At 38.8% G+C, this 27,420-nt stretch overlaps 1 protein-coding gene across 1 annotated transcript in view; it reads right to left on the bottom strand.

Moving 5' to 3' along the window:
• The window catches only part of PDSS2 (decaprenyl diphosphate synthase subunit 2), a 126,073-nt gene extending 104,975 nt beyond the window's left edge, over positions 1–21,098 (bottom strand). Inside the window, exon 1 of the mRNA XM_062572687.1 lies at positions 20,863–21,098. Within this exon, the coding sequence (XP_062428671.1) occupies positions 20,863–21,098 (236 nt within the window). The remainder of the gene's footprint in view (positions 1–20,862) is intronic.
• Between the last annotated feature and the right edge of the window lie 6,322 nt (positions 21,099–27,420).

Below are 27,420 nucleotides of genomic sequence, written 5' to 3'. Positions count from 1 at the left end.
TGATAACAGCAGAGGAGGACAACTACAGTACTCAAGGCCATTCACCTGTATTTTGGAACTGAGAAGAGAAATTGAGAATTAGTAAAGCTTTCTTTCATTTGAACTAAAGGAAAAACTGGCATAGGACCAGAGGAGCATGAGGTACCACATGGTTCAGGAGTTCAGCTGCTACTTGCTATCCAAGAAGAATCCAAAACCAATTGCTATGTTTTATCCCATCCATTTAAACAAACAAACAAACAGACCATCCCAAAAACCCACCCCGCTTCAGACATTAGGGGCAAGAGAGTGTCCTTAGAGCACTGACACAAAGAGCAGTAACTTCTCCATAACAGAAAAGCTTCACCAAGGAACTTAAATATCAAGCACTTTAAACACGAGCCTTGCGACACAAACTTTAACTCAATCTTTTCCTCTGGTTCAACTTCTTATCCTTTATCTACTCCGTTTTAGTCCAAGTCCTTGATCTACCCCCCAGAACAGCAAACTAAATCTCAAGTCAACAATTATACACTCCTATGTTTTACTTCATGAAGTAGTTTCTGCCCTTAAGAATACTTCAGAGTTGAAGTCACTGTGCATTTAAAAAACAAACAAACAAATCCCCCCAAAACATACACCACTTCTATCAGCAAACCTCAGGAGGATGCAATTCACAAGACATCTCACGGCTGCCTGAGAGATGCTCTGCACTGCACATCACATTCCTCTCCAGATACTTGCTCCCGTCGCTTATCCTGCGCTGGCTCTGATGCTTCCACCCTTGGGAGTGAACATTAAGCCACCTCCATCAGCAAATAAGATCAGCCCTACAGAAAAGTAACCCAAAATGAAAAAAGCCACCTGTTCTTTCTTTCCAGATTAATGAATTAAATTAGCTCCCAGAAAGCAGGCAAGCACCAAAGCCAATGCAAAAGAAAGGGGTGGACCTGCACAAGCAAAAGAGGGGCAGAGAAGAGCATGATCCCTCCCTTCCAGCAGCAGTAGCCACAAGACCAACTTAATGTGTGAAACCACAGTTGGACATCTCCTTGGCCAACTCCATTTCCAACACTTTCCAAAGACTGCAATACCTAATAACATCCAAAGAATGCAATAACTAAGGCAACAAGTTTTCACAGTCCACTGTACCTGAGGATTTCCCTTAACAAAGGGAAAGCCTGGTACAGTTGCAATACTTCTGCCCCAACCAACCTATAGATTCAAAACAGCAAGAGTTGTTACAACAGTCAATATAAGATTTTAAATGAATTATTAAATCCCTCAACAAATGATGAAACTAAAATTAAAGTTACTTCATGGTCTAATAGAAAGCTATTACTTTTCGTATTTCATAGAATCGTGGAATCAGTAAGGTTGGAAGGAACCTCTGGAGATCATCTAGTCCAACCTCCCTGCTCAGCAGGGTCACCTAGAGCATGTTAGACAGGGTTGCATTCAGGCAGGCCTTGAAGATCTCCAGAGAAGACGACTCCACAACCTCTCTGGGCAACCTCTTCCAGTGCTCCATCACTCTCACAAGGAAGAAATTCCCCCTCACGGTCAGGTGGAACTTCCCGTGCTTCAATTTCTGCCCACTGCCTGTCACATGGGACAACTGAAAAGAGTTTGGCCCTGTCCCCTTGACAACCTCCCTTCAGGTACTTATATACACACTGACAATACCCCCCTCAGTCTTCTCTTCCCCAGGCTGAAGAGGCCCAGCTCTCTCAGCCGTTCCTCATAGGGCGGATGCTCCAGCCCTCTCATCATCTTTGTAGCCCTACGCTGGACCATTGGCCTTCCTGGCCACAAGGGCACATTGCTGGCTCATGGTCAACTTGTCACCCACCAGCACTCCCAGGTCCTTCTCTGCACAACTGCTCTCCAGAAGGTCAGCCTCAAGCCTGGACTGGTGCCTAGGGTTATTTTTCCCTAGGTGCAGGACTCTCCACTTGCCCTTGTTGAACCTCAGGAGGTTCCTCTCTGCCCGACTCTCCAGCCTCTCCAGGTCTCTCTGAATGGCAGCACAGCCCTCAGGTGTCAGCCACTCCTCCCAGCTTGGTATCATCAGCAAACTTGCTGAGAAGGCACTCTGTCCCCTCATCCAGGTCATTGATGAAGAAGTGGAACAGGATGGGACCCAGTACTGAACCCTGGGGGACTCCACTAGCCACAGGCCTCCAACTAGACTCCACGCCACTGATGACGACCCTCTGAGCTCTGCCTTTCAGACAGTTCTCAATTCACCTCACTGTCCGCTCGTCTAACCCACACTTCCTGAACTTATCTAGGAGGATGTTATGGGAGACAGTGTCAAAAGCCTTGCTGTAGTCAAGGTACACAATGTCCACTGCTCTCCTCTCATCTACCCAGCCAGTCATTCCATCAGAGAAGGCTACCAGACTGGTTAAGCAGGATTTCCCCTTGGTGAATCCATGCTGGCTACTCCTGATCACCTTCTCCTCCATATGTCTGGAGATGACATCCAGAATGAGCTGTTCCATCACCTTTCCAGGGGTGGAGGTGAGGCTGATCGGCCTATAGTTTCCTGGGTCCTCCTTCTTGCCCTTCTTGAAGATTGGAGTTCCACTGGCTTTCTTCCAGTCCTCAGGCACCTCTACAGTTGTCCATGACTTTTCAAAGATGATGGAGAGTATTTGTAAGGCTCAACAAAATAGGAAAGAGCTTTCTACCCCTCAGTGTCTGAATACATTTACAGTAAGCTAACGCTTTGTCATTTGTATGCTCAAACATCACCAGCACTTCTGCATTACGCCCAAATTTTAATTAGTAAAGGCTATCCTTCCTTACAGATCTTCCACTATATTGCCCACATAATATTCCTCTAAGTATCAAATGTTCTCAGAAGATTAATATGAAAAACTCTAAGCATTTCCAATTCATATACACTAATCCTGAAAAAGGCTGTCAAACTGTACAACACAGACATACACAGCAAGAAAAGTAATTTTCCCTTTGCAATAATGGCTTCCATTCCAAAAGGCCTTTGAGTGGATCAGCAGCTCACAAACTGCAGTCCATAAGCGATATGAGGTCCATAAGGAGCTGCTAGACCAGGATCTTTCTATTGTTTTCAATGTAAAGTGATGAAAAGGGTCTTTTTTTTTGGGGGGGGGGGTCAGTACAGTCAAAAACATCTCAAAACTGGCTTGATTGTCCATAACAACCTCACTGTGATCAGACTTCAGCACACACACGATCCATTTGCCTCCTCTTTAACCTGAAATGTGTATTATATTACCTTTACTTTTCCTTCTTGAAGGCTGTGGATTTCTTAGCCTTCTTGATTCTTTTCTCTCATTAGATGTTCTTCTAATGATTTACTGGTCACACTCTTCTTCCTCACTTGCTGGGGAATCTGTCAGAATCCTTACCCTTTTCTTGAAGAACGGCCTTGCCCCTCACTTGCCACACTTTATCCAGACTGCCTGGCTTATTTATTTATTGCCATTAACAAGCAAAACAACTGAACCTTTTCTTTCTTTCTTCTTCCTCTCTCTCTTTTTTCCCCCCCCCAAAATTGAGCTTCAAATTTCTGTCCCAGGAGCCCTTATACATCTTCTCTTACCCTTCATTTCAGCTGTTAATTGTGCAATATAATTAAAAAAAATAAAAAAAAATAAATGTCACTTAAAAAAAAAAAAAGGAGCACAGAAATCCAACTCCTTTTCAACACTTTAATCAGCAAAGAAAAGTCTGCATCCAGAGCACTCAGACCATTAGCCCCAGGCAAGCAAGACCTCTGTATGGTATACCATCGTTATTTTGTGCTTTAAAAATCATCAGTAGGACATACACCCTTAAAACAGCATAGAATATTGTTACCTATAGATTACTTCTGCCTCAGTCCAAAAATGTGTTAGGAATACTTGTGCGCAAAGAGAAAAAAATAAAATAAAATCACGTTGGATATAACCTTCTTTATCTATGAAATAACCACCAGAAAAAAAAATTCTTATATATCACAGGATGCTAATAAAAAAAAATCTATTTATTAGGCATTATGAATTCCAACATTTTTCTGTAAACGAAGATTTAACTATTCGGCATCCCAAACCACTACCACATTTCAATAGCAATATTTTTTAGTTATATCATGTTTGCAGCAACCAAAGTGATCCTACACCATTTACAGCAAAAAATAAGCATTTTCCAAATTAACTGCAAGTAATGTCTGACTGGAGAACTTTACAATATTTTATGACAAAAAATTAAAGTGTTTGAGGTACCTCAGTTGCACTACTTCATGAATTAGTGCCAACCACTCGCTTCCTAAAGTAACCAAGCACACAAAGAACTGACTTTCACAAAATGCAATTACCCATGAAATTTTTCATGAACACCTGCATTAATTTTCCAGCTCTTGCATCATGGGATCCAGTGGCCACAGTCTAGGACACGTATTTGACCCCTCAGGGATGTCCCTGCATGGGGCAATGGAACGGCTGGGAAGCAGAGCGTACCGTGGGCGTCTTGATCTCTGACCTTGGGGTATCTCAGGGTGCCTTTTTCAGACTGCTTCTGCTCACATTGTCTTTTTGGGAGCACTGTCTGTAGGGGTAACCAAGTCAGCTCTGGAATAAAGAGCTAGCACAAGGTTTGTAGACTGGAAGATAAACCATGCTGGTGCAGATATGCCACATCCATGGTTTCTGAGCCCATATACTTAAAGGATGCTGCACACGTAAAGTTGCCATAATTTGCCCAGAAAGAAAAACAGAAAGAAAAAATAAAAAAGAAAAAGAAGACTTGCTGACAGTCACACAGGCAGAATAAGGAACCCAAACTAGGCTAGCACCATAACATTGGTTATGGAATATTAAAAGCAAACAAAACATCCACACAGAGCATACCTGAACAAAAGGCATCTATCTTAGCATCTTGTCTTCAACAGCTACTAGAATGAATAAGCGCAGAAGATTATAACTACAGGACAAGGACCTTCTTCTCTACCATGGGCTGCAGAGGCACTGAAATATGGTATTTTGGAAGATTATCAGAAAATCAAAAACAGAAAAATTGGAAAAGTAGTATGTGGGGAAGAAGATTTTGAAAATGAAGTCTCTCCCACAAATTACTATGAAGAGAGTATTTTCTTAAGGCAATTTCCTCTCCCCCTTGATTTTGCTGTTCAGCTAGTGTCTGAGATATTTTTTTGAAGTAATCAACACAATTAAAGATATAAAGATGAAAGCTTTTTTTGGGGGAAAAAAGGTTTAATGACTAAGCTCTTTATCCTACTTTATTTTATGACTGCATCTTTTATCATAACTTAACACCCTACAAAATAAATTGCAGTTTGGCTGCAATATCCACACAAGGGAAATCACAATTTAGATTTGTCATTACTTCTTTTTCACAAATCGGTCTCAGGCTCCGTTTAAACATATGCCAAATATGACCTAGATTTGCCATATCTTGAACAAGTAATCATACTCAAGAAGAGGAAAATAACCATAGATTCAATCCCCACAGTCATAAGTAACTGATAAAGTTACCATTTTATAACTGTATACAATTATATATGAGAAATATTTCAAGCAAAGGGAACACATGCTGAAATAAGGATTAACACAGATAACCTCCTCCCCTTATATTTTGCCCATCTTTTATAAAAATTTAACTTATGCAGTTATTAGTGCCTTATTTAGTTTTACATTAGTTTTCTGTAATTCTCAACAACTTCCTAAAGTAAGTTGTATCAATGGGTCTTTCTTCCACAGCTAACAGGAAAAGATATATCTAGTGAAAACAACTAATTGTCTAAGTTGCTACCTGAAATGCTGGGCATAGACCAGATATCAAAGCAAAACAGCAATCTTGTTTAATGGAGCAGCATACAACAGCCCGTTAGAGAATTCTGCAGCAAATATTATCTTTCTCTACCGCTAACATAGTAAAAAGTTCCTCAGGGAAGAGCTGAACTCACCTGTAACTTAGTTTAAAATTTAAGGATTTAAATCCCAAATAACTAATTAAAATAATTTAGATCTCTGAAGAAAGGATCATTTATCATTCCCGAAGGAGGAAAAGAATTTAAAGTTATTTTGATAAACATTTTGAGGTAATCTAATGCAAAATTCCATTTTGAAAAAAAATACATCAGGTATGGAACACAATAGGCTAACAATAACTCTTCCTCCTACCATAACCAGCCTGCAGATTTCTGCCCTTTGGGTCTCAATAATAAAGTTCAAAGTCCAGATCCAGTTTATTTAGCCCTCAAAGGAAAGGTTTTCCTATTTTTGATACAAACTGCAGAAATATCTCTAATTTACTTATAAAGACAAGGGTTAAAAGTGTATAACATTTGATCATCTGCTCTGTTGATTGATAACACTTTTGGAAGCAGAAACTAAGAAAGTTAACTTGCACATCAGCACTTCCCAAAGTGTGAGAGCTTGGTTTTTTTTGGTTGTTGTTGATTTGGTTTTTGCTTGTTCGATTTTTTTAAGCATACAAGTACGTTCTTTCAATAATTAGCACCACCATTCACAGGTTTCATGTTTGCAATATGTTCTATAGTACAGCAAGAGTCATTCCAGTCATTCCATGTACTTTTAAAGTACTAAGAGATGTCTTCAATTTTCTCCAATGTATTTTTTTTGCTTTCTTAATAATTAGATTCATAAGAAGGTCTTTTATTTGTCTGTCTCCAGACTTAATACATGTCATTTACAAATCTTCAAAGCACAAAGATACTATTTTATACAACATCACAGAAACTTTTGCTTTCAAATTCCTTGGAGAAAACAGATTGAAAAATTTTTCATAAGCATTAATGACAATATCTGGTAAACATTTAAAATTTAAATTATTTGTGAGCTCATAGCGAATTTCTTTACATTCACAAGACAGCATTTCTTCCTCTCAATATCATTCTGAATTTTCTGTCCTTTTCAAGTCAGCTCACAGGATGCCCACTATGGTTCCTTGTCTACTACTTCATTTATCGTGGACAGAGAAAATCAGGACCCCAATGGTTTATCTGCAAATTTCTGAAGAAATACTAGTACGCACATGCTTCCTAAAGCATTTAGTAAATATGACTTATTTACACAGGATTTCACCATAAAAGAACACAAAAACAGCTTTCAATATTTAATACCTACAAGCACAGCAGCATAGTCTGAATCTCTGCTAGGAGTCTGGGATGACATATTAATCCAGAATTGGTATTTCTGGAAAGTAAACCACACGACAATTACAACAGAGAAAAAAAACAAAACAAAAACCAAAAACAATTAAGAATGATACTAAGTGTGAAGACTGTGTCAACTTCTGGTTGCAATTAACATTAAATTCTTAGCACTTCTCTGAAAAAAAAAAAGAAAGAAAAGAAACTTGGATAAATTCACTCTCAGGGAGACAATATATTTGAAACAATACTGGAGTGAGAGCAAGACCTGTCAAAACTAGAATGAAAGACCTTAAATGAAAATATATTCAGGAGGAGCTGCTTGCACATGTTAATCTTACAAAGCAGAAGACCTGTGCCAGTATTACAAGACAGAGCTCTCATTTCTAGGTCCACACTTCGAACCTAACCCAAACTTATGTTCCCAACAGTTCACATTCACCCAGCTATTAAACACACATTATGGTCTCAACCTGACTCTTTACAGTAGGTTTCGTCAGTGGCCTTAGCTGATACTAGAGTAAGAAGCTGTAGACAGTGAGCCTGCTCCATCCTCCAACGTAACTCCTCAAAACCAGAATTCGCTGCATGGATTGGTAGCACTGGGACTTGCGTATGTCCACTGCGAATTCTACAGCCGTCCTGTGCAGTGTTGAAACTTCACACTGCAGGCTGGCATCTGTCAATAATGTCATGCTCACGTCAGTAGAGAAACATCTCTTGAAGTTTCATTCACAACATTCTGACAAGCTCTGGCGAAAGAACCAAAGGATTCAAGTGAGCTCCTGAAGTCTAAGAAGTAGAACAGCAAATGAGAAAGTTAATATTCAGTTAGTATTGGAAGAAAAATTCAAAAGAAGAAAGCCCAACAGAACTTCAATTCTTTCACAGCGTCAAAAGGAACAAGGATGAGGAAAAAATTTTTTTTCCTCCCGCCACTCTTCCCTAGAAGGTATATCCTGTTAAGTCCTAATCTTTGTCTAACAAATAAATAAATAAATAGATCCACAGGCAGTAATATGAATCTCATGTCACAAACAAAAAGCAAGTCTATGTTTCTGCTGCTATAACATAGCACATAATATCCTTTTTTTCCCTCTGATGTCCTTTTTTTCTAATGTTATTTTGGAATTCAACTACTTTAAAACTTGGTTTCTGTAACACATGTTATGGCCATTATATGGATTAATTTCCTACTCTCCTACTGGCAAGACTATTTGTTTCAGTTTTATGAAGTTCATATTATGGACAAAAGACACACAAAATTAAAATTCCAATAGTAGAAACTCCTTTAATGTGTTCCATTCCTTCAAAAAATGCATACTGGAACAAGGGTTTCGCCACCATTACCTTAAAGGCCTCTATATTTCCAGTTTCCTAATTCCTCTGAGTCTTATTTCTCATTATTCTCTTACTGCCAGATGAAATATGAATACATATGAGCGTGATTTCCTGCAGATCCTGTCACTGACTCCCCATCTAAGCTTACGAACAACCAGAAAGGGTCAAAATCTTTCTGTGGTGATAAAGCATGGAGTACATGTCCTCCCTAGTTACTTCCATCTCCAGTTGCTGGGGACCAAGAACAAATTATAAACTAATCTCTCATCCCTTTAGATTTCAACTTACCTTTATAATACAACACAGGTTTGAGGGAAGATGTGTTTTTCTGTAAGTTAACTTTTAATTACTGAAATATGTCATAGTCGATAGAATTAAACCTCTGAATGCAAATCTAAAGGAACAATCCAGATATAAACTTCATAATACAGCACTAAAATCACCAAAATTGCTTTTAAAATACATACACAGTACATTTTCACATATGCAAGCCACACCAAATTGAAAGTGGTTTGGAATCAGAGGCAGGAAGGTTACTGGGTTAAAAACTTCCTCCTGCACAATATAGGAAGTTACAAGCGTGCAACCTGCACTGGTATATCCTAGGAATTTCTATTTTGTAATCTATAACATGAAAACATGGTAGCTGTGTCAAAATCTGAGTCTCAAAGCTCAACGCTAACTTACTATGCACACGTGCAACTTCAGCAGACAAAAAAACAAACCATCGGCAACCACAAACATGCATTCAATCATAATCATTTTTAAAATGTGTAAGAGATGGCTGTCTACTTGCAATCACAAAGTTCTCTCTTGTGTGCTTGATCTAACAAGTAATTAGTTTCCATTTAACAGAAAGTTCAAGTTGTTAAAAGCTTAAGTTTGATTAAGAGCAGTCTTACCAAATCAACTAACTATGGCGCTTCCACTGCTGGCTCATCACTCAGATGACAACCAGACACAAAGCTTTCTGCCACGGACTATTACTCTCAAATTGCCTTAACCAGGACCACACATTTGTAAGATAGGTCTACACAAGCACAACCCCTTACAGACCTGAACCTATGTTATTCTGTGTTTGAAATATGGCTTAAAAAAAAGAGTGCAACATGTAAGATACTGCAGGGACCAGTGACAGCACATAGATGTACTAAATCCCTCAATTATAACTATTTTGCAGTGTGTCCTGAACTAACAATTAATGAAAAAGATAGCTGTCATTCCATCTAGTCTGCAGTATGGGTGTTAAGACCTAGACAAGTATAATGAAAGTTGTTAGAGGGGATTTTTTTTGAGGAATTTAAAATCTATGAGATGAATAATTTTGAGTACATTTAGTGACACTATCAAACCAATCAAACCACATTTATAGAAAGGATTAATTAACAAAGCAGGAAAATAATTTCTACTTGATCTTAAAGAAACCTCCTTTAAAGGAAGTAATTTTGAAAGGAATTAAGCAGGGAAGCTGCAGCATTTGTTTGCCAGTGTTTTTCTTAAGTTACAAAAATAAAGCTGAATCTGTAGTTCCTAGGTATGACTTCTTTCTCTGGATGCAAAGGCAAAACGGAGAACAGACTAGCTCGCTTTTTGATCAAGTGAAACAAGATAGTAAACACAGGATTACTGGTGGGTGTTTTTCTTCCCCTCCCTCCTCCCAAACACAATCCTCCAAGATGGAAGAGGAGCCATGGAGAAGAATCAACTACTACTATTTTGAAGAAAGGAAGTGAAGGAGCAATAAAGCAAAACTAACAAACAAACAACAAAACAAACAAACAAACAAAAAAATCTCTACTTTTAAATTAAGTGGAAAAGAAGTCAGAAAGATGAATACAAAGGCTGAAGCCCCTGATGCCTGATTAAAGAGAAGGCAGTTGTAGCTCACCTGAAGAACTCCCAGCAGCCTAAACAGGTCTCAAAGCTTCTCAGTCAAGTCAGGTACTGAGGCAAATTTCTAAGCCTTATCTATCTCTGTAAGTAAAATCTAGCTAGTTTGTAGCATGTATCTGATAAGAGCTCATGTACAATGGATCTCACTAGCTTTCTGATATGATCAGTTTTTCTTTCCTTAAATGAGTCTTTCACATAGCAGGAGAGGAGGAAAGAAAAATAAACTAAAATAATTGTCAATGCCAGAAGAATTGGCAGGGACAATTCAAGGGCAGCAAAGCATTTGCTACAGCTTTTAAACTTAATTTTTGAAATAGTCCTGATTTTTAAATTCTTGGTGACCCTTTAAAGTCTGTCAGGTTTGTCTCTAGCAGTAGTTCCTTTAGGGCAAGCACTGGAGACAGTCTGCCTACCCTGAGGGGAACTGAGACACTCAGAAGCGGGGTAAAGAAAAGATTATTAATAATTTAAGACAGTGGTCTGCCACCTCTAGGAGAGAGCAATAGCGTAACTATAGAAACATCTAGCTCCCTAGTTTATATTTGGGTTTTTTTTTTTTTGTAAACCTTATAAATCTGCTCAAGAAAATACAAATTCCTGTGGAGGACACAGCGTTACACGCAGCTCTGGCGAGGGTTCCGGGAACGACCCCCCGCGTTTGCTACCGAGACCTCCCGCGCCTGCGAGCGCCTCCGAACAAGGAGAGGGGCCAACTGGCACGCACGTGGCGCGAGCGGGAAAAGCCGGGAGGGAATGTCTCACACAGGAGAGAACACTTACTGCAAGCGACAAAGTGTAGACCTCAGCAACAATGAAAACCCTAAGAAAATCACTTTTACTGTTACCCATACATGACAAGAAAGTGAAGTTATCACAGCCAACAAGTATATTCACTGAGTGAAAACCAATTTCAATGATCCAAGCGTGAATTCTGCCTACTCTGCATCATCAGCTCTCATTTCTGCTTTATATATAGGTAACTTTCTTGTCTGGGCTACAAAGGAATATTTTGAAACTATTTCCATTTATTCAGTACTCTTTTCCTGCTCAGAGCAAACATTGACATAGCAGCCAAACATTGACATAGCAGCCATTCACTGGTACATTAAACTCGTTATTCAATAGTCACATGCATTACAAATCAATTGCACTTGAAAGCAGAAAAGAGCAGATGTGAACTTAAATAATTACATTTCAAGAAGATGCTTAAGCTACCGTGTGCATAAAGTAAAACTGAGTAAGCTGTAGGTGAGTTCACAAGATCAAGATCACAATCAGTCCACACTGACCTTTTTTTTTTTTTTTTTTTTTTTTTTTTTTTTTTTTTGATTTTAGGAAAATATTAATTGCAACCAAAGAAACTGGCTATTATTCATACAATGTATTCTCAAAACTGATTGGCACTTGGTCTGTTCATTATGCAGTTTCTTTTTTCACAGACATGAAACCCGAGCTTAAGAAATCCTGCAGTTTTTCATATCAGAATGTGTCGTACATAAAATTTTGCTGAAATCTTCAGACCTGCGAGAAATGAATTACTGTGTGATAAATTAGCACAGGGCAGACACTCAGGGAAACCCATGTTCTCTATCATTAAAAAAAATAGAAATTTTCAGAATATCAGGATAGTATATCAGTTTTCTTTGCAAATTATTCTACTAGAATATCCCAAATAGCATCATCACCTGCTGAATACATTTCACTTACCAAGAGTACCCTACATATTGAGGCTACACACTCCCCATAAGCACAGAAATCTGGATTCGACATAACATTTTAATGAGAATCATAGCAAGAAAAAAAAAAGTCATTCAAATGTAAGAGAATTTAATTTACAGCCTAGCTTTGTACACCCATGTTGCGGACTTGCTACTCAAACATACTTTACTTATGGCAGCAAAATATCCAGCAAAATTGGGTATCATACCATACAATTAAACATGCTTTGCATGAATTCTTCTACACAAATACTATCAGTGAACAACAAGACAAGAACACAGAACTGGTACAGCTGAAAACTAGCTGTTTATTCATCAGTTCAGCCTCTCTCAACATTTGCAGCAAACTCACAATCATGATGACGATTGCCCTTATTTCCCGAGCTTTGGTTTATTAATACAATACAAAATAAGAAGGGAATCTTTGTGAGTCAAAGTACCAAACTTAAGAGTCAGTCCTACTTACTTATTCCTTTGGGGCTGCTTTCATAATTTCCACATGGCCTTACAAACAGAATCAAAATACAAGTATCAGAAGATGTAAGCAATAGCATTCTTGCAATAAAACACAATACTCACACACACCAAGCACTCACATATGCTAGATGTGGCAAACAGAAAGGTCACTACAACTTCAACTGTTAACTCAACCTTGCTCAGAATACAACTGTAGATATGCTGGATTTGTCAGCCTACAGTCTCAATTTTGTTTTATAAACATATAAATGGGTAACATGTTTTACCTTCAACAAACAAGATTTCTGAAACCAGTACTAGTGAAAATGTAATAGTTCATTAAAAAAACATATTACTGTTGTGCAAACATCCCCTAAATGCAAATTGTGAACCTCATGCATTAGCATACATGAGTCTAATGTCAGCTCTTCCAAAGAGCAGAAATACACACATGCTAGTACTCAAGAATTATATGAATTTCATGTTGCTATTAGGGAAAACTAATAAAAACATCCATGTAAAACTTATGTGGAAAGAGAAACGAAACTCAGAATTCGGGAAAAAGAACAAACAGCACATATTTATCTATCTCATTCCACCTTAGTACAGTACAAAGGATGAGTGTGACATACAGAAATTGATTCTCTCTTGCCCTTAACTATACAACATAATACTAAATGGCTAACTGAAGAGCATAGTGGAGGCCATAGAGGAAAATCACAAAAGGAACAATGTATATGGACTGAAACTTCCTTCTATATGAACCTAAAAATGGTTTCATCCATATCTTCTACCGGCCAAGATTAGTTTTTCCATGAAAGCTCTTTGAGAGTTTGATCAGCCAAAACACGTAAGAAACAGATTTCCTGGTGTCTAAGAATTGTTCTTTTGACAGCCTATATGGTAACACCCCCCTCAACCAGTACTAGCATTATAAGACAACTAAAATAATGCATGTTTTTGAAGTTAATACTCAAGTCTACTAAAACAGACTGAAAAGTACTCATAAAAAATAATTCAGCTTAGAGAGACTGACCTTTCCTTAAAGACAAAAGTTTCTTGATGGGGTGAGCCAGAACAAGAATTTAACTTCAGTGTTTCAACCAGAGCTCTCCTCAGAGAGCCTTTATTTCCATCAGCTATAGAGTGATTGGGGAAATACCCTTCCCAGGCTGAAGTTAACCAAGTTACTGTTGTATTGCAGTAATTTTGCAATTAGTATCAACATAACAAGTAGGACAAAATTTTCTGTGTTCTTGCAATCATCAAGGCTTTCTGCACAGGAGTCCTGCAGGTTAGCCTTGCTTCCAGGAAGTCCAACAGATCTCACCAGTAAGCACAGAAAGTTACACAACTGTTACCTCATAGGAAGTACATCACAGGCATCTTCGTATTACAAAAATATCTCTAGAAAACGTTACAACTGGTTGTAAAATAATAAAACATAGTGAATATAAACTTGTTTTAACTTCTGATCCAGCAACAGCAGGCAACTGACTCCGTGCCTCCAAGGTCGCTTACAGATTCAGCAATTCAGTAACGCATAAAAGATTAAAATCAGTTTTACTGCTAGAGAGATGGCTACAGGCAGAAGCTATAAACTGACCAGACACTTTGCTTGTCACTTGGAGGATCCAGCTGCCGGCTATTTTCAGGGAAGTTACCTCATTAGCCACTACGAAGTACACAGACATCTTCATTTTTCTAGCCCAGAAAATGATAGCTTACCATTTGAAACAAGTTGCTAAAAAGCTGCTAATTGTCAGTCACAGCAGTTTTTATTATATATAAAAAAATACAGTGTTAAGGTCATCATCCTGTTAATACAAAATATAAATTGACCTTAGCCATTCTACCAACACAAGGATGGAATCAATCCCTAGATCTACACTAAGTCAGCCAGTCAGCCACGCAGGAGGACAGATGACTCCCACGGCTCAAGCTACAAGATCTCTGTTACCAAAGTTAGCTGTTTCAAACTGATAGAGAACAGAACTGTCAGCAATCCAATGTCATCAGAAGGAGAGCAAATTATCTCAGATATTTCCAGATATTAAGACAACATGATCATAAAATAATACAAAACTGAAGTTATTATATAAGAATATACCACCCTGCAGACAGCAGTATTCTTCAATAAAACTGATGCATTTTACACTTCTCCTTGAGGAACAAAGATAGATGGAACATGCACTTTTAATTAAAGAACATGAACTTTTAATTAATCTGATTTAAATTCACAGTGTCAATTTGCCTTAACAAGTGTCTTTAAATCCCCAAACCATCATCCCTAAAACTCTCCATTAATAGTCTAATCAGGTGCAATTTAGTCTATAAATATTATATTAGAGCCTGATTCAGAAAGTTAAAATTAAGTATGTTACATAACTAACCCCTTGCAGAAATTACTCTTCACCCTACAACTGTTTTTCAGTTTACTATTAGCTTTTGTACATCACAAATTACTATAATCTTTTAGTAAAAAGAAATGATGTAATCTTTTTTTCCCCATCTACTATATGAAACAATGTGAACTTAGGGGTGGGGAAAGTCAAAAAAATATTTTCTTTGCAAGTCTACATAACTGCAGGACACAAAATGAGCTAGGTGATGATGAAAAAATTCACAATTTCTGTTATGTCACCTCATCCTCAGTTAGCCACCCTTTCCAACAGTAAAAACAAAAACAGCCTTAGCAATTTTAAAACAAAAGGCATACAAATTAACACACCAAAAAAAAGGATGCTTCTTCCTACCAATTTGATGTGTTGAAATGCTTTCAAATACGGGTTCAACAAACTCTTTGGGTGGAGAGAGGGAGGGGAGAATATGACAACATGGAAGTCTGCAAGTAGATTTGTTTAAGCTGCCATGGAAATGCAGTTAAAGGTGGCTGCTTCACATTACTTTTCAGCCACAGTAGAACAAGGCCGATCCCAAACGGCAGCCCCGGACTCCAGCCAGATCAAGCCCCTGATGGAGTTTCACAAGCGTCCCTGTCACTGCATGGAGAGCGCAATGCCCCTTTCGGCGGTAACGCAGATTCAAGCTCCCTTAGCCCAAGCATGAAACTTTACCAGAAGCAACTCGCTGTGCTGCCCCTCTCCCCATACGTGCCCTCCCCCCCAGGAAATCCATCCCACCAGCCTGCACGCAGCCTTTGGGAATAACATCCTCTCCTCCCAAAGCGTTAAAACAGTTCACAGTACTACTGCTGGTATTACATTTAACTCGCCGTCTGGAATAGTACAATAAATATTTTTGAATCATTTAAAGGAAAACAAACAAAAAAGGTTTTATTTAACCTTATATCCAGCCAGTGCAAGCGATTCAGTGCTGGTCTGACCTTACAGGCAAAAGAAAGAACTGGAAAATAGGTTTAGCGACAACATACAGCTGAACCAAGCAGCACCTAGTTAGCTGGGAATACAACTGTTTAACCAGACCGCTGCCAGCTTCACAAGTTTAGCTGCCTAGTGATCTTCCAATACATGCAAAAAGCTCAAGTAGTACGGCAAATCAGAATTACAGCAACAACAGAAATAGAATAATACCAGATAAAAGTAATGAAAAGGATGAACTTGTCAAAATTCACATTCTATTAAACAGTGTGGGTAAATATTTTCCTCACTTTTAATAAGATGTTAAGCAAAAACTTGAAAAGCCTTAAGTCTGAAACAAAGACATGAAAAGTCTGAAAAATGACTTTCAAGAAATTATGAAAAAGCTGCATGCATAGCACTACTACTTTCCTGTAAGTTTTACTTGATTTACAATCAACAACTACTCACACCTGATTTAGAGTCAAACCAATCCCCTTCATTTCATGTATTCTCCTAGCTGTAAAGTTCAACATTTAACATGTAAAAACAGTTGTGTTATCCTTACCTGAAATCTGTACAATGCTCTTAGAAAGCCCTAACAGGTTTTTTAGCCTCATTAGTGCAATAAACAAGTATTCATAACATTGGGTACAAAGGGCAACAATTCAATACTATATACTATATTTATAAATCACTTTTCACTATTTTTACTCAGTAAACAGATCATATTGGCTTGTGAGCTAACCTACATTTACACATACAGACTGGAAAAAAGTTTTTAATGTTACAGAATGTTGTTGGACAGAAATTTGGACACAGCTGGGTTGAGTGGATTGTTTGTTTTTTTTAATGAAAACAAACTTTGAGATTACAAATTCTTTCAAATTAGACCTTAATTTTGAAGCAATTTGGCTTTGCTATTTTTTCTTTTTACTATTTTAGAAATTTTAACTAAAAAGCATACAATCTTCACGCTACTCTACATTTCACTTTATCTTCAGTGCAGCAGGCTGCAACAGAAATAAAACCTCTGGTCTATGAGGCTTTTTATTTCTGTAATAATACAGAAAAACTGTATCTTTGCCTATTTAAGGATTTATTACCACAAACAGTTCTGACAGAAAGAAAATACAATAATTCCCCCTATATACTAATGATAAAATGACTAGAACTAAATGGTATCCCATAATAGTTTTACACATACGAATGTTCTATTTTTTTAGTGGTATTATAAAAGTGATGCATTGGCCATAACATTTACTGTTTACGATCTGCAGTAAGCTATACCCTTCTCAAGGGATATTAAATAATCAAGAAAATGTTATTCACACTATGTATTTGAAAAAGTAGATTGGTGTGCCAATTACTGATTCTTTACTATGTTATAAAGGATATTCGTCAGCCTAGAAAGGAGAGGAAGAGAGAACAAAGACTGGAGATTTATTTTCTTCCCAACTGAAAAGAAGGTTACACATTCATTTGTTGAAGAAATTTCCTTAAGTCCAACAAAGCCTGAAGAATGAAAAAAATGCAAATGTTTGCTATAAGTATGTGCTGAAAACACTTCATTTCAGAGACAGGAAAACGAAAGCTCTGAAGAATCACACAGTGACTCACGGGACTACAAATAAACAGATCCAGCAATAGTAAGATCACAATTCCATTTAAGATGTATCCATTAAAGATGAATATGTTAATGATAGCATTTGTTTAAAGTATTCTTTATTATTATTGCTTATGTGTCACTTTCTACTCAAAGATCACAATGATCTATGCAGGCTATAATGAACTAATGGTAATACCTCCAGAAACGCTACATTATTCACTTTACAGATAAGTAAATGCAAATACGAAAAATTAAGTGACTTGCCCCGATCACAGAGCCAAAAGCCTAGGTGTGAATATAATCCAGATACCCCAACTTCCAGTGATCTGTCTACCACTACACGTTAGCCTTTCTAAAGTGAGATTTAACCTTTTCTCACATTTCACCTTCTTCCTAAAAGTCTGGTGAAGCTTACACAAAGAATGTTCACCTCATGCAACTGACTCTCTTGAGAAAAATAAAACCTTAAAAAACATCACCCTTACTGCACGTATTACAGAACACCAAAATCTCTAGTTGTAAGGGTCAGCCAAGAGCTTCAGCCCACGCAGGACCTGTGCAAAGGCAGCAACACCTCACAGATTAAAAGCTGCTGGCCAGACACAGACTAGGTAGGAGGTATTATGGTAGCACATCCATCCTAAAAGCAAGGACATCTGATGCAGTTCTGATTCATGGCAGGCACAGGAGCTGCCACCATCACATCCAAACAGCGGGAAGAAATGGATAAGATCATCAGAGAAATGTATACTGTCCCAACAGCTGTTCCTCTACATCCTGTCTCACAGAGACATTTATCTTTAAGCCTTCTTCTTTAAGGCTCCCAGCACAGGCTCTGTGCTGAAATAGCCTAGCGACCCAAAACTCAGCAAAAGGTTAAAAATGCAGATCAGTATTCCTATCACACCAAAGGCTTTCAACCTGGTGGCAGTTACATCCCTCGTTATTTCCACTCAGAATCTATTTTGCACAGACAAACATGGATAGAAAAACCTCTACACTAAGAATCTCTTAACTGTCTAAAGAAGATTTCAAGGACTAGCAAAGTATATAGATGGGAAAGCAGATCAAAAGCAAAGGAAAATACTGATGACAAAAAGACATCAGTCAAAAAGGTTAAAGAAAACGGATATAGATCGGACATGACAGCAAGCAATCATAAGCTGATCATCACAACTTATAAAATATAACTTCAAAAATAAATGAATAGGACCTTGAGAAAGGCAACATGGGCAATTAACCAATTTTACAGCAGAGATGTTTTCAGTTTTTTCTATTTTGGGGAACATCTAAGTATTTAAGTACTTAATAGATACGCACTTACAATGCACTCACAATCTGAAGATTAGAGTTTGACCAACCTACAAATCTCTTAAAACATTTTCAAAAATTACCAAAGGGATATTTTAGATAATCTTGCTTTATATATTTTACCTGAACACAAAATAGGAAATCTATGTCAGTATATAAGCATGGGTAAAAATACACAGATTTAAAACATGTATCTAGTATTAAAAAATCAAGTCTGTCTTCTAAACAGCTATGCTAACTCAGAACATAGGTCTCAGACCCACAATTAAAGATTAATCACATTTACAGTCAAATACACAACACATTTCAAGAAATTAAGAAATAACCAAATCAAAACTGATATCATTATCATACCATAAAATACGTTAAGGTACGATTTGTGTATTGCTGTCAGTTGACTGAAACTTGTCAACACGAAATGAACTCTTCGTATAATATAAAGACCTAGGCCATCAAAATGAATTTGCAGCAAAGCTTTTAGAAGTACCAGTGAAGCCAAATAAGAACATCATAAACAAAGGCACAGGATTCAGTTTTTATCTCAGTAAATAATTTTGTTTCCACATGATACATCAGGTTAATACAATGCTTTGAAACATATATGAAGTATACAACAAAAATATATTTTTTTACTTCATATATGTTCCAAAGTACTATGTGCATGTATATGTGTGTCTATATATACATTATATATATATTTACATACACACACACATTATATATGTGTGTGGATTCAATCCTGCTGACACCTTTCTATTCTTACTGGTGCTCTTCAAGCAACATGCTTTTAAGTCTCGAAGCGGCCTACCTGGATCGCTTAAAAAAGGAGCATCATAGCTCTATCCTCAAACCTGAATCCATCTCCAAAAATACTGTTTTTAAACTTAACTCACAAATAAACAAGCAGCCTATACCTTTAACAGAATGTTTAAAACTAACAATGAAGTCCCACATCAATGTTGTGGGTCTCCATGATAAAACCTCTACAGCTGTAATAGAAGCCCAAATATATTGCACTTAGGTTCTCCTATTCTCTGTGTTCCATCCACCAATTTTAACAATGGATCCAAAGGCAGAAACACTTTTTCTTAAAAAAAAAAAAAAAAAAAAAAAAAAAAAAAAAAAGCTTTTCTAAGCTTATCGTAATACTGCACCTTATATTTATAAACAATTCAGCAAAATCCCCTCTGCTAGCATTTTTCAAGTCAGTTATTTCCCACTTCTATTAACAAGTTGCCTTTTTTTGCCAGAAGAGTGTACCAAAGTCCAATATCTAAATCCCCTCCTCCTCCCAAAAAGAACATTTGTTTTAACAAGCTATATTTGTCTCCCATACTCCTTTTGTTCAAATCAAGGCTACCAGATTTACATGGAACTTGAAAAACAAATCTTATTTTTATAACATTGCACCATTATTGTAGAGTTGCCAAGGAGTACTACACAGTTGCAGTTTTTATTCTTTAAAAGAAAAGCAGAGCATTTGTTTTGAACAAATGTTAGGTTTTGCCTTACACCTGTTCAAAAATGCTGTGTACACTAAACTTGAGTTCTATTAACCTTCTTGAACTTCAGTTATAGCAAACAATGTTGCATATTAAAAAAAAAAAAAAAAAAAAAAGCCAACAATCCGTCGCCTTTGGAAAATTTCACTTAAGAAAAAAAATAACTTTAAGCTTCAAGTATTTTGTTGTTTAAAGAAGCGTGCTATCGATCAGTTCTTTTACAACTAAGGAAAACACTGCCTAACAATCCCAACTTCTGCCTGTTGGCAGGAACGCTAATCTTCCATCAGCTCGCCTTATAAACGAGCGGCTTATCTGCTCACCAACCTAAAAAAGCCTCCACACCGCCCAAAGACTAGCCCGCCGCTCCCAGCGGCGCGGTGCGGAACAGGCGGCGTTTCCGCGGCCTCTCACTCACAGGACGCACGCCTGCGCCTTCCGAACTGACTCGGTTCGCCGGTCCCGTCTCCCCCCCGGTTCTCCCCCCGCGGAAGGGGTTCCCCGCGCCACCGGCCCCCGCGCCGGGCCGCGGGGCTGTGCCGAGCCGGGCGCCCCCCGGCCGGCCGCTTACCGGGCGGTGTCGAGCAGCGGGTGCTTGGTGCCCACCAGCTTGCGGACCTGCATGGCGATGTTGCTCAGCTCGTCGCTTAGCAGGCACCGCAGGCTCATGAAGGACGTCGGGTAGCCCACGATCTTCTCGGCCTCCGACACCACCTGGCTCCAGGGCGCCGCCGGGCTCGGGGGGCGGCCCGCCGCCGCCGCCAGCCCCCGCCACCCGCCGCCGCGCCGCGCCACGGCGCCCCACATCCTCCCCCCCCCACCCCGGCTCCCCCTCGCTCGCTCGCTCGCTGCGGCCAGGCCCTGCCTCCCCCCGGGCGCCGTCAGCGGGCGGCGGAGGCGCGCGGCGGCCGCGCTGCCCGTGCCGCTCCCGCCGAGCAGCGCCGCGGCGGGCGCAGCGGGCTCATTGTGCCCTGGGGGCAGCCATCTTGGGCGTCGCAAAGCACGCCGAGCCGTAAAGCGAGGGCGGCCGGGTGTCTCCCCCCGCCCAGCCCTTCGGCGCCGAGGCAGCGGCGCCGCGGTCCCTGTCCCTCTCGGGTCTCGTCGCCTTCAGCGCACGCTCTCCCGCCCTCGCAGGCCTGTCCCACGGTGCTCCTCCGCGATGCAGCGGCGGGTTTCCAGCACGGCCTCCCTGTGAGCTAAAGAACTTCTCTCAACCGAGTAGCGATAGTAGCAGTGAAGCTAATTCGTAGCGGCCGGTTTGTCTGTGTCCTGCCGTTCCCTAGCGCAGTCCACCGTGTTTCCTGTAGTCTCTTACTCTGAGCACGGCCATCACTGGCTCTTCTCTGTAGATGCACATGCCCAGAGCTTTTGTGAATTCAGAGAACAGCTTTTCTGTACTCAGTAAAAGAAGAACTTTCACTGGCCACCTTCAGAAATTTAAGTGATTTGTTCAATTCCCCATCAGAATTTTGCTCAACTGCCTTAGCAAGAAAACAATCATTCTGTCTTCACAATCACTTATTCCTCCTAAAACTTTTAAGCTTTACTGCAAAAAAATGAGGCAGTTTAAAAAAAAAAAACAGTCTCATTACTCTATTGACATTGACATGAAAAATGAGGGCATTGTATTTATCTTTATAAATACAAGACACATCTCACTTTATTTTGTTTCCATTATTCCACCTGATTAAAAAGTGTTACACTGAAGGATACTGTTGAAGATGCAAGCAGAAAACAATTCAGACACCAAAAGGATGAAATGCGATGCAAGAGAATACCAGTATCTCTTCCAGTTGCAGAAAGAAGCTGTTAATAAGGAATACTCGTACCTGTGTCTAGTGACTGTAACAAGGTGTTTATCATTCCTACACCTGAAGTAAGACGCAAAATGGATGCCAAAATTGTAGAAGGGAGGGAAAGGGAATTTGAGTGTGGAGTCAACAGTGGGACAGGCTGGTAGCATCTAGTCAGTCTTTCCCAAACTAGAGAGGGAGGAAACTGGGATGAAGAGAGCCTGCACTGAAAAGATTGTAAAATGGTTAAGGTCCTGTTGTGATATCTTTACTTTCTGGGCTATGTCTCTCTGAGAGAATAAAGTTTTGCATTGAAGGAGCTGCCACTGAGTCATTTTAGCCAGTTACTATCACAGAAAAAACTGTTGGTAAATAGGATGTTTCAGCTTAGAAGTGCAGTCTAAAAATGACAAAATGTAATGGCGTGTTTCTATGCAGAGAGACTAAGTTAATGAAAATTGCCAGAGGGATGCACTTAAGAGAAACAACCAAGGTACCTCATCCTGCAATGGTGACAAGTTTAATGATTCATTTCTTGAGCATAATCCATTCTTGCACTTAATGTAATAAGCATTCTGTGAAAAAACTAACATGACTATGCAATTAAAAGCTGCTTAAAATAATAATACATATAAACAGAGTGAGGAAGATTAAGGTTCTATGGGCAGCAAATCTACCCTTTCCTAATGTGTGAAACTTCAGCTTTTCAAAATCACTGTTCTTTTAAAGGTTCTTATTATTTTCTAAGAAACTGAACACCTCTGCCCCCTTTCAAAATTCCTTTGTGTAGAATTCTACTAAGTCCAAATGTTTTAGAAATAGGGCAAGAATCTAAATCACCACATGCAGCACAATTTGCCGCAGGATTCACCAGTAGCAGCAGTAGGTTGGCACCCCTTAAAAATGACAGTCACTAGAGAAATAAAGCATACATTTTGTCAGTGAGTTTCACAGGTTCTTTCTTTCTTTCTTCCTTTCTTCTTTTCTCTTTCTTCCTTTTCCCTTTCCTTTCCTTTCCTTTCCTTTCCTTTCCTTTCCTTTCCTTTCCTTTCCTTTCCTTTCCTTTCCTTTCCTTTCCTTTCCTTTCCTTTCCTTTCCTTTCCTTTCAACAGCAGAATAATGTGGACATTCTTGTTTTTGAGAGGATTATAATTAAGTAGCCTCTGTCACTCTTAGCCCAACCCCTTCTTCCCTTTAGTCTAGGCTATTTTTGACTTCTGGTCTAAGTTCATAGTTTCTTTCCCCTAGCCTCTTCACTTCTTGCTCCAGTTCCATGTACCATCCCTACAGGCTACTGTTTCTCCTTCTAGCTAGAGCCCCCACATCTTTTTCATGTTAAGTTCCAGTGATTAAGTTAAGATCCAGTTTATGCTCTGCATCCTAATCATGGGCTCTTCTTTTTTACACACTTGTGAGGGCAACTATGGGGAGCAACAGGAGCATGCTCTCTCAGTTTTTGTGCTCAATTCCACAAAGGCCTCTGTTGCTAGGAAAAGCCATTGCCGGAAAGTCTTGCCCATCCCTAGTAAACTTAACAGCAGATACTCATTACAGTTGGATTTTTCAGACAGTAGAATGTGAAAACACCATTCTGGCCAGGGGTGGGTGTTTACATTTTTTAATGGAAACAGTCTGCGACATTCCCCACCCCTCCCTAGTCTCAGTTCAAATCCTCTGCCAAATTTGAATTTAGAACATGGAGATGCTAGTGTTTCTCAGTCATGCTGTCCAACAATATTGTTTAACACAAGAAAGATAATATATTTTTCCCCAATCGCATTCTGCAAATTGACTCAACTATTTTAAAAATCAGCTTCAAGCTGAGACACCAATCATAGAAAAATGAATCACGCATCAATTAAAATATGACAAGGACATAAGGCATCAAAAGCCACAATCTTATAGAGGGTAATGATGGACAAGTTTACTGCTTTTTGCTACTTGCACTGCCTATAATTTAGAATTGCTCAGTACCTCTATCCAAAAACACACCAGAAGCAAAAGTGTGATGTGCTTACTGTATTTTAAGTTGTGGACAAAACAGTGTGCATTTTTTTTTCTTCTTGGCTCATTTCCCCTCAGATTGAACAGAAAAACCCACACTATTTCAAGAACTCCAGTGATGATACAATAGATGTGTCTATTTCTTTTGAGTCTTAAGTAGAGAAGAAAAATTAAGCTTTTTTTCCCTCTATCAATTGACATTGTTAAGCCTCCCAGGAGGAGAAAGAAGCCACTGTGGGAGGCCAGTATCAAAGTTGAAGAACAAAGATGAAAGGTGAAGAGACACTTCTGTTTACAGCAGCATGCTCTGGACTAATATACCAGAGAATACATCAAAGCCACCACTAATGCCAAGTCTGGATATCTTTTCTAACAAATGGAATGAGGAAATATTTTACGGACTTCTACCTCAAATAAAACTTTTGCAAGGCATTCTTATCTGACTGAGGGACATTTGACCTTTCAGTCTTTCATAGTTAATATAGCCTTATCTAGATGTTGCTTTTTTAATAAGTTAAATCTTTGTCTCTACACTAAAACTCTTTACAAAAATGAAAGCTGACAGAAGTATGTATGTCTGTTCCTTCTGAAGCAATCCAAGTAGTTCACACACACACATACGTGTGGAGAATTGATTTAGTTTGTAACATCCTGGGAAAGCAGACAGTTATGATCATTTCCATTTTGCAAGTCAGGAGGTTTAACATAGAGGTTGTGTGATTTGTCCAAGGTTTCACAAACCCCCTAAGGCAAACTGAGGAAAGAATTCACTTCTCTTGACCTCCAGTTCTGTTCCTTGTCTACAAGGCTGCCTGTTTTCCTGCTAGCCTACAGACTACAGTATGGGATGAAGGCCTTGTTGATTCTAGCACTGGATGTTGAAACAACAGTAATAGTGAAGTTCTGTTATTATCGGCTTTGAATCAGATTCTATTTAGATGGCACTCATTTAACTTCAGTTGATTCTAGTATGTCATGTCTCCTGCACAGAACTTGACACTAAAAGGTATTAACTTTAAGCCTAAATGTATGTATACAGATAACAATATCAGAACATGATTTGTTGCTGGTTAATAATGATAATAAATGCATAATTATTTCAATTATATTTAACAAATAAATAAAGCGGAGATATAAAGATTTATTGTATGGTGTGTATTATCCTTTTCACCTTGCACGCAAAATACAGTGCTATAGTCCCTAGTGAGTGCATAGCACAGATCAGAAGCCAGAGCTGACAATAGCTCTCCCCAGCACTGCTCAGGCAATGGGACGTGCACCTCCTGTGCTGCATGCTCATAGAACGCAGCTCCATTCTCACCAGCTCACTAACTAGCGTTGCAGAGAAAACAAAATCAATGGAAATCCCTGCATTTTAGCAAGCTGAGTAGGAACAGAAACAGATGATTGTGTGGCTGATAACTCTCCTCCCTCCTAGAATCACTTTTTTTTTTTTTTTTTTTTTTGCCTCAATCCAATTCCAATTGTAAGATAGCTTCTTAGGCTGTCTGCTCTGACTGGCAGTGATTTCCCACAGGTGAATTATTAGAGGTTTTGATGGTCCCTTAAAACAGCAGTGTTTTAGAGCTGAATAAACTACAGAAGGAGGAGGAGGAAGACAAGTACTGTGCTGGTTGTGGTCATAGGCAATCGAAGCTGACATGGGATCCATCATCCAGCACAATACCAGCCTTTAAACATTCTCCTTTTCCAGTTCCCTCATAGCTACTCCATCATTAACTTCCCCATGAAGCCTCAGCTGATTAGCCCCGCTTCTGCAACTTAGAAACCTATTAGCTCTTTGTATTTCTAGTAGCAGTGGGAAACTCCATTCAGATGGGTTTCAAAACCAGGACAAAGGAGATGATCCTATGTCTAAGCAGTTAATGGTCCAGATAAGAGAGAAATGCAGCAAACAATATATGATATATGGTAGCCAAACTGAGCAGAGGCTTATGCACATGCCCTGTATTTACTTCCCCTCCCATAAACCTATAGATTATATATATATATATAGATATAGATATAGATATATATATTTAGTGAGTTCCATCTAAGCATCCTTTAAAAGCATAGAAGACACTGAGATTTGTGGAAGTCCAGCATAAAAAATAAGATTTGGGGTCTTAGGTGAAAAATAGATTGAAAAGCTCCTCTTGAAAGCATTCTACAATTATTGGGATGTGATACAACTGAGTAATTAAGGTCCTATCTAGTAGGAAAAAATGAAAACATATAGAACATATGAATTTTCTATGGATTTAAATAACCGTTAGCATTTCTCACTTAAAATCCTTACATCTCAAGGACTAAATATATGTAACTTATGAAGTGTTATTTATATTTTACTGTTTGCTATTCATATACATAACCAAAGCATACATAGAATATTAAATGTTCTTTTTACTAATAAGGATCCGTTTGAGGGGGGAAAAATCTATACCCCTTCTTCTGCCTTTTTCAATTTTTAAACTTATTTGGGAAGCTATGTATTCTCCACTAAGGCTAGCTGGATTTTTCCTTTACAGTAAACTTTGCAGAAGTCACTGGTATTTTTGTTATCTCCACCTTGGTTTCTGTGCCTTTCTATTTATGACTCCACCTTGAAGTCTGCCTGAAAGATCCAGTTCCTGAAAAACCCACTACCCAATTCCTGAACAGTGTAGAACAGCAGGAACACTGGACACTAGTCCAGTGTCTCTACATTGCACTAGCTTTCTGTTTGCTGATGAACTTTAAAGCTCTGAATGCTCAAGGAAATGGATCCTCTCACTTTGTGGCCACCCACTGCATAAAATCAGCTGGACAGTGATGTCTTTCAGGGAATCAAGTCTGACTACATGAAAGTCAGCCTAGATGATAAAGAAAATGGTTTTAAAATTGAGTTAGATAACCCAAGTTAAACAAAATCATTTGAATCAGTTCTTGTAATTCTGTGTCTGAACAAAGTAATACATTTTAAATAGCACTAACTAAATGGCTTTAGGGAATTAAAACAACATAAATTAAGATATCATTTAGCTACACTGTACTCATCCATGCTGTATGGCCTATTCATTTCCCCCCACGCCATAGGGAAACCCTTCTGTTCAATAATAGATGTTTTTTCAGTAGGATTCCCTCTGCTTTTGAATTTGCCCCTTTATCAAGGGGCACTGGAGTCAAAGAATGATGACCCTCAGTGTACAATGGGAGGCACATTTATCTTTATCTAGCATTGACTCACTGCGTCGGTTCCTGTTTTAACCCCTGTAATTGAAATGCCTGGTTGTCACCTCAATATGTGTTCTAAAATGATTAAAACAATAACATTGTAGCAATCATTGCTATTC

Source organism: Rhea pennata, chromosome 3 (genome assembly GCF_028389875.1).
Source record: "Rhea pennata isolate bPtePen1 chromosome 3, bPtePen1.pri, whole genome shotgun sequence".
Taxonomy (NCBI): Eukaryota; Metazoa; Chordata; class Aves; order Rheiformes; family Rheidae; genus Rhea; species Rhea pennata.
Note: the sequence above shows the minus strand (reverse complement) of the source record. Positions and strands in the feature narration are given on the sequence as shown.